This window comes from Lepisosteus oculatus, chromosome 11, assembly GCF_040954835.1.
Source record: "Lepisosteus oculatus isolate fLepOcu1 chromosome 11, fLepOcu1.hap2, whole genome shotgun sequence".
Taxonomy (NCBI): Eukaryota; Metazoa; Chordata; class Actinopteri; order Semionotiformes; family Lepisosteidae; genus Lepisosteus; species Lepisosteus oculatus.
In genome coordinates this window covers 23,670,200-23,678,631 of record NC_090706.1, presented here as the reverse complement: position 1 = coordinate 23,678,631, position 8,432 = coordinate 23,670,200, and the positions used below count along the sequence as shown (strand labels likewise).

The 8,432-nt window shown below is 36.0% G+C and overlaps 1 protein-coding gene across 1 annotated transcript; it reads left to right on the top strand.

The window, feature by feature from the left end:
• Nucleotides 1–861: 861 nt before the first annotated feature.
• LOC102689390 (cation channel sperm-associated protein 3) lies at nucleotides 862–8,432 on the top strand. Its single transcript, XM_006631849.3, has 8 exons — nucleotides 862–1,090; nucleotides 1,525–1,678; nucleotides 2,168–2,407; nucleotides 2,703–2,885; nucleotides 3,278–3,418; nucleotides 6,447–6,566; nucleotides 7,152–7,309; nucleotides 8,250–8,432. The coding sequence occupies exons 1-8, from the start codon at nucleotides 957–959 to the stop codon at nucleotides 8,356–8,358; spliced, it is 1,239 nt and encodes a 412-aa protein (XP_006631912.1). The 5' UTR covers nucleotides 862–956; the 3' UTR covers nucleotides 8,359–8,432.

The following is an 8,432-nucleotide window of genomic DNA, read 5'->3' as shown; positions in this document are numbered from 1 at the left end:
TACAGTTTTTCACTTCAACTGTAACAGTGGTAGAATTGTCGTAGATTACAATTGGTAGAGGGATGAATCCCTACAGTATCTTCTATAACAGAAGTTCATGTTTTACAACCATCTTGATTTATTGGAGAGCTGGAGAGAATGTTAAAATTACCCACTTAAACCCTTGTATTCTGGTGGGATGGTCATTGGTTCCCCTCTGTCACCTGTATTCCCTTTACCTAGGCTCACTCTGTGTGTGTTAAATATTACTTGTGCAAGTAACTGTTCAGTGTAGTGCCAGGTTGTTGTGGTAACTGATAAAGGCCATAAACAAAACCCAGCAAAACAAAAAGAGCCTCTCATATGTTTATAGCACAGACAATTTACACAGAAGAGTTGATCAAACTGTGACTTCCACATCATCATTCTCATACTGTCATAAAGACAGTAGACCAAATGTTGTTAAATGAAGCATGAGATATAGTCTCCAGATAAGATACACTTGACTAGGTGCTGACCTTGGATTTATAATTATTTTCAGCTTCGTTCATTATTGTTTTTTCCACTGCCAACAGTACAGAATGAAATTTACTACTTATTACTATTGAACACAGCGTTAGTAATACTTTAAAATTTAGAATTATCTAGGTAACTAGTAATGTTAATCTCAAATCTTTATTTAGGTTTGCTTCTATGGAGAGTTAATCATTACTGAAGGTAGTCCGTCACTATGTTAAATGACGTATAAAAGATCTTTATATGTAAATTAATATGTGAGTAGTATTTCTTCTGCTAATAAACGCTAAGTAAAATTAAAGTGGGTAGTCTCAGATTATGACGTAAATCGCGCTCCTTTCTGTCATGTAATTATGACCTCACAATTACATGAACGAAATAAATTAGTCGCTGGTGTTGCTGGAGTTTCTGCGTCTTGAAAAAGCTGCTAAAAGAAACTTGAAAAAAGATTAAATTCAACAATGGAAAACGACGCTAAAATTAAAGGAAGAAAAAGCAGTGAATTTCTTATCGATGGAGCAGTCAGTCAGATAGCTCTTCGGCGATTCTCTGATTGGAATACTTCAGGAACAGGGTTGGCTTCTAGTAAAAAAGTGTAAGTAGAATAACCAAACTAAACAAAGATACTTGAACCGAGGAACACGATGCCTGAACTTAGTGGCGAATTATGTCTTCTCACAGCTTCTGAAGCTGAATCTGTGAAATCAGCTAAATCCTAATTTTCTAGTTATACTTATTTTTTAAATACATAAAAATAGAAAAAGGGAGAAGTGTTGGGAGGAGTGTGGTCAACACTTAAACTACACAGTGAACACCATGCTCGTTTTAAGAAGCATATATTTTCAAATACGATATATGGCAACGTCTTTAGATGAGAGATTATTGTTGTATAAAAATAAAACCAGAGCTTAAATGAAGGAAAATGAAATCGTTATACTGAACCTTTGATAAACCACTCCTTTTGTGTTCAATATAATGAGTTTAATTTATAAAGAATTTCACGGGAATGCCATGTGTGTGTACAAACAGGAGAAAGGATATCGAATTCTATGATTACATTTCCAACATAACTCAAAAATCATTGTTCAATGGCATCATCATGTCGACAATTTTAATCAACGCCCTGTTCATGGCGCTGGAGACAGACTATGACCTGAAATACAAACTCTACGGCTTTTTTGAGGTGGGTGAAGTTATATTATCTCCTGTACGTTATTGGGTAATCGTGTGCAGTAATTGCGTAAGAGATGAACGTAGGATAGTTCATGAAAAGAGAGAGTAAAAAAGGTTTTTATACAGTATGTTACTTTCCATCTGTCAAGGTGATATTTATTCGTGGTCTTAAATCCCAATTCCATAAGAAAGCTTAAGACCTATCCATATAGAACATACGAAAATTTTCTTTTTTTAAGAGAAAAGTATTCGTATATGTGGAAAGTTGCCTACCAAGAGTTAAAATAATTTAAATGAGAATCACAAGAGTTATTTTCCTGAAACGTACAGTTTGCAGGAGATTATCTGGGTTTGGATCAAATGGACCTAATTTTCCTTGTATTAAAAACGAATCCATCCTTTTGATGTTTATAAAACGTCTATGGTATAAAGTTAATGATCGCATCTGAAAATGGTTAGCGTTTGAACGTTGTTACAGAACTGACTCTTTTGTGCACAGATAGTAGACGAGCTTTTTCTGGCCATTTACACCATGGAGTTCTTAATGAAGGTGTATGTGGAGCCCAAGGGATATTGGAAGAGCGCGTACAACGTGTTTGATGCCTTTATTCTGACCGTGTCCTTCATTCCACTATTCATCAGCGGGACAGGGATGCGCTCCCTCAGCTCCCTGCGCATGCTCCGCGCGGCTCGCTCCTTGAGAGTGCTTAAGACAGTCTCCTTTATTCGGGGTTTGCAGGTAAATGACCGTGCGAATTATTTTTCTTCTTTGATTTTCCAAGCTCACATATACAAGTCCATTAATAGTAAATTGCAGATTTCCACCTTCTTGCACATAGTAACGGACGATCTGTTTTATTTTTCGAGTGTCTATCGTCTAATTATATAATAAAATTTACTTTTGTCTTCCTGTACTGAGCATTACTATTCTATACAAAATCACGTTGAAATGTATTACGCACTACAAAGACTGGATGATTAAATGACTGGTTTCCAACGAATAATTTGGGCCAACGAACGATTTCTTATTTCAGGCTCTGATTTCAGCGCTGTTCAAGACCCTGAAGAGTGTGGTGTATGTCCTGGTATTGCTCTTTCTCCTTATGTTTATCTTCGCAATAATTGGATATTACTTCTTCGGGGATCCTGTTACTGGAGACCCTCAAAACTGGGGTGACCTGGGAGCTGCCCTCTTCACACTCTTCAGTTTAGTAACTGTAAGTACAACTGGGGTGCAGACCCTATGGATATGGATAACTGTATGGAACATACAGTTTCCAAGACTAAGATATACACTGAATAGGTCCAAATTGGCTGATTAAAACTTCCTATCTTGTGTTTCCATAATGGAGGCCATCAGTGCTGAGGGATTTCTTGCATTAGTAATTTAAATAAACAACAGCAAGTCACCTTTCAGCACAAAAAGTATACTTGTGATACTTGTGATAAACCTTTATTTTCTAAAAACAAACAGGGAGGCTTAATGCCACAATAAGGTTTACCAAGGACATTCTCGGACCTCATAAGTATTTTCCAATTATAATACAGTGGATGAAAATACAAAGAACATGTGTTCAGCTTGTTTAATTGTTTTTTTATGTCTTTCCAGGTTGATGGCTGGACAGATCTGCAGAAACGCCTGGATGATTTGGGCTTTACTTCCAGTCGGGCTTTTACGATCGTTTTCATTTTGCTTGGATATTTCATTTTCTTTAACATGTTCATTGGAGTGGTCATAATGGAAATTCACGTATGTTCAGTTCTTGGTTTTGTGCTGGGGTCGTGCTGTAAAATGCAATTAGGAAAGGGGTTGTTGGTTTTGTTAGGCCTAAAGTTAAAAGACTTAAGTTCTGTTAGCTGCACTCCTGAATTAGAAAAAAATAATTGATTTTACAGCAACTAACTGAGGAGCCAGATGTGGCCCTTCTGATAATTGCATCCAGATGAACTTTAAAACCAGGCATTCATTTCTTCCATCCATCCATTTTCTGACTGCATCATCCACTTTTAAAGTCAAGGGTGAGCTGGAGCCTATCTCGGCAAGCACCGGAGTTCTCATTTTACTTATTCTTTTTTATCATTCCTTGATTCAGAATTCACTGCAGCACCACAGCGCTCACTAGGACAAGAATGAGTGATGATTGAGCACCGGTCACTTTTCTGCATTTCTAGAAAACGGTTTGAATATTGCCAACAGTATTTGTGGTCAGATATGTCAAGACTATGTTGTCCTGCTGGACAACTCTTTGCATAGCCCTACAGTGTGATATTTCTAGGGATTTCTGTGGAGGGAATCGAGCCTCTTTGACTTTTGAACCCCTTTGCATTGTTGGGTTAGAACCCCAAGCAAAGCACATTACAATGAACAAAAGTACTTCTGTACTTAACAAATAACAACAAATAAGTTGCTTTGGATATAGTAAACAGCATGTCTTCTGAACAGAATGCATGTTATAGTTAACAGCTAAAGGGACTATTTTTCTTACATTTTCTTTTCAAAAGCAGTTTGCAAGGTTTGTGGTTATTTATTTATAGTTCTCTTATTCAGTCTGTAATGTTTTTATGGCTCTGTACCAACTCCTCATTGGTTTCAAACTGTTAAAGATGCAGCCCAATGACAAGAGAATCTGTCCTTGGCTTCCATAGCTGGTGTTCCATGTAGCTTCTTCCACTGTTTTTCTATACTATCTCTACTGAATTGTTGGCATTTTACAATACTACCACTTTCCTATGCTACTTACTCAGTCCCATGAAAAAAAAAATAGTTTCCTTTAATAGACAAAACTGCAACTAAAAGTTGACACTGGTAAGAATTTCACATTTGTATGTATAAAAATAACATTGGTCAAAACTACATTCATCCATCCATTTTGTAACCATGTTACTCAGTACAGGGTTACAGGGTAGCTGCAGCCTATCCCAACAAGTAATAGGCACAATGCAGGGTACATCCTGGGCAGGACGCTAGTCCATCTCAGGGCACACACAAACACAGACACAACATACTCACACCAGGGAACATTTTCCCAGAAACCAGTTAACCTAACAGCATGTCTTTGGACTGTGGGGGGAAACTTCAGCACCTGGAGGAAACCCATGTGAAAATGAGGAGAACATACAAACTCCACACAGACAGCACCCAAGGAATTCAATCCAGCGCCACAATGCTGTGAAGCAGCAGAGCTAACCACTGTGCCAATGTGCCGCCCCACCAACTACATATATAGTATTTTAAGAATATTTCCACATTTGTATGTTTTAAGTGTCATCCACCATATTTTTGCCCAGTTTTGAATTTTGTTTAACTCTGATTAACCATCCTTTGCCATTTATATGCTCTCCTATTTTGGTATAATGTGCAAACCTGACTAGTTTATTAACTATACCAGAATCTAAATATCTAAATCATCAATATCAATTATGAAGAATAATGATGCTAATATATTTCCCTGTGGCAGTAAATATATTGCCCCAAATTTAAGTGTTAATGTGTGTTAATCTCTTATCTCCTCGGTTTTCTATTCATTAACCTGTCCCCTCCCCCACCCCTCACAAGCTGAGCAGTTTGCACATGGGGTCTGCTATCTTCCGCTCACACCATTTTGTAATAAGCTTCAGTTTTATGGCAGAAGGCACTGGTTTGTGGCTAATATGTCTGGGTAAACTGTGGAATCTGTTTGCCTTTTAGTCCTCACAATGACAGCAGAACCAGAGGATCCAACACAACACTGAAACAGAACTATTTCATTTCTCATCTTTACACAAGATGACATCCTTTTCCATGTTTTACCTTTCTCTGCTTGCCACACCCTAGGTCAAACTGTCCAAAAACCCCATCTGTTTTTCACCTAACCAGGTCATGTGGTTTCATTTGAGTTGGGAGTCAATTAGCTGTTACAATTGAGTAAATTCTATAATGTTGTCATAGAGCTCTACTACACACATCAGATTCACAGGGCCCCATTATTCAAATAGTAGTCATGGACACATTCCTGATGATGCCATTTTTTTAAGATTCCCCGTTTGTGGCCAGTAGGTGTGAGATATCTTCCTAAACCACTTAACTGAGAGACTATGTGGGTAAAACTTCCTGACATCCTCTTCCTGGTGAGATTGCAACCATCTCATTGAGATTCTTGAAGATGGGTGCCACAGTTGAAATGGAGATCTTTCATGGATTTGTATAGCTGTGTAGATTTTATGAGATTATATATATATCCATTTTACTTCAGATCAGTCTCCTTTTATACCCAGTGGCAATGAAGTTAGCTTCCACAAGCTTGTATACAATTTCTAAGACTTAGTGAATGTTTCAGATGGCTAAAATTATTACATTAAATGACTAATTTAGAATGTTATAGAAAGAAATGTACAGTGTTTTCAATATATATGTATAGTATTTTCAATATATTTACAGGCACTGAATAAATATGAACATTATGTATTTAGGAATGTAATTACTTTCATAGGTATGCTATTAATATAGCCAGTACATCTTTTCATACATTTCTATTACATATTAATTAATACATTCTGTAGCTATGTCAGCTTTATATTGCTGTTCTTCAGGCATATGAATGATTTTTGAGACTATTGTACATAAAGCAACATATTTTTTGTTTTGTTATGCTACAAATGGAAGCAAAAAGCTTACTCTTCCCCATCTGTAAGCAGGTATCTGGATGCATTTTTTTATGTCTATGCATATCTCTTGATTATCTAAGATTGTCATATAAGGAATCAAAAGTCTATTCAAGATTTTAATTTTCAATGTGCAGCATTCGACAAAGAGCTTTGAGAAGGAGGTACAGAGTGAACGAGAAGCCTCACTCACGCAGAAGAAGCAGGCAATCCTGCAGAGGCAGCAGGAGGAAGTCAGACAGCTCATTCAAAGCCACGTAGGTCTTTAGGACTAGACAGGAAGGATCATGTACACCACAGCTTTCAAAATTTCAAAGTTCTCAACATTCGAAAATTGAATCCAATTGTTTTCTAAGGGCAAAGTGAAAACAATTTCCATTTTCTTTAAGTTATGGCACAGACTTTATAAAAAATAAAATAAAATAAATGGTACAGTATAAAGTAAGGGGTTCGTCCTTATCACAAATTGCAGAGGGTGTGAGAAAATTGAGAAATCTTCATAAAAAGCTTAAATGTGTGCATAAGTGTTTAAGCGCTATTCTTATGTACTGTAGATTTTAAGAGACAGATACTTTGCAGATAATAATTGTACTGATGCAAATAATTTACTACTTGCTTGACTACTTGTCTTCATTCAAGATCCCATGGGGTTTGCGTTTTAAACTAGTTTCTTATTTGTGTTAAATTCCTTAATGAGTTTGTTATTTAATTTTTCCAATATATTGATATATCCTTTAAAATGTTTAAAGATAACATAACAGCAGGGGGTACTTAGGACTTTATTAACTGCAGACAAAAAAAGTCATATTGCAAAGAACTCCTTCCTTGTTTTTTGTCTGTAGACAAGCAACGACCATAAAGATTTCAGCATGCTGGTGGAGCAGTTCAAAAAATCGTTGCGGCGCACTGATTACATGGTTATGGAAGATCTTTGTACAAGCATGTCATTCATAGATATCTACTTAGCATCTCTGGATCATCAGGACAATACTTTAAATAGGTGGGATACCATTTTCGGTACAATAGTGTAATTCACATTCCACAAGCAGATGCATGCAAAGGATTAATCATTCTCCAGTACAGCCACATTGTACATTGCAGATCTGTTTCAGCCGTGCTTTAAAATGTTCCGTAATTTAAGTTAATTGAATTATGCTAACAATACTGTCCTAATGATGGCATTTAAATGGTGTTCAGAGAAAATATTTTATAAATATCAGTGCCTTTTAGAAGATTGGTTACAAATGTTTTGACCTCTTCAATCAGCTTTTAAGTAGATTATTTCCAGCCCCTTTCTTACTTCCAACTGAACTGAAAATGTACTGTTTAGGAATACAAACATTAGTAGAGATAATTCTTGAAAGACACTATCTCTTTTCACATTATAAGTGTGTGAATTTAAAGTAGTATTAAACATACAGTTTCTATGCATCTCTGCACTCATTGGATGCAAGCATTTTACCTGGTTTCCTCTCTAATATTTAATCTAATTATTGTAAATTAAACCTTTATTTTAAAATAATCATCTACACAATTATTTTTATCTGAGGCACTTTTACAAGTCCTAGTAAAAGGTGTATTAGGTTTTAGATAGAAGATAGATTTAAATTGACCTCAGTTATTATAGAAGAAAAGCTGTACCTGATATGACATTTTGTATGGTCTGCAATGTAAACCTAATTGTACACAGCTTTACCCAAAAGAGTAAAAAAATGATTATTTCCTGATTCAAAAATTGTCCATTAAGACTTATTTCCACCATTTTCTGATATAAGTAAATTTCTTTCCTTTATTGTCTTCCTTGTAAGAAATAAATAAATACCTCAGATAGAAATGGCTACTTTGTTTGAAAAGTACACATATTTTCATTGTTAATGAACCCATAAAGATAGGAGTGAATACAAAATCATAAAGATAATCTGATTGATCATTCCTTTCAGGTTGCAGCAGCTTTATTTTGAAACTGCCTTTGTATTGAGTCAGATTGTGGAAGAGGACTTGCGTCAAGCAAAGGGGGAGAAAAAGGCAAAAATCCTTGAGGATAAATGAACAAACTAGTGGAATCCTGAAGAAGTTGAACCTCTGTTTTCACAGAAGCAAATAAAAGCAGCAGTTGTCATTTG

Coding starts and splice junctions, on each gene's coding strand:
- LOC102689390 (XM_006631849.3), top strand. CDS start 957: ATGGAAAACGACGCTAAAATTAAAGGAAGAAAAAGCAGTGAATTTCTT. Junction 3,419..6,446: donor TGGTCATAATGGAAATTCAC/GTATGTTCAGTT, acceptor TTCAATGTGCAG/CATTCGACAAAGAGCTTTGA. Junction 7,310..8,249: donor CAGGACAATACTTTAAATAG/GTGGGATACCAT, acceptor CATTCCTTTCAG/GTTGCAGCAGCTTTATTTTG.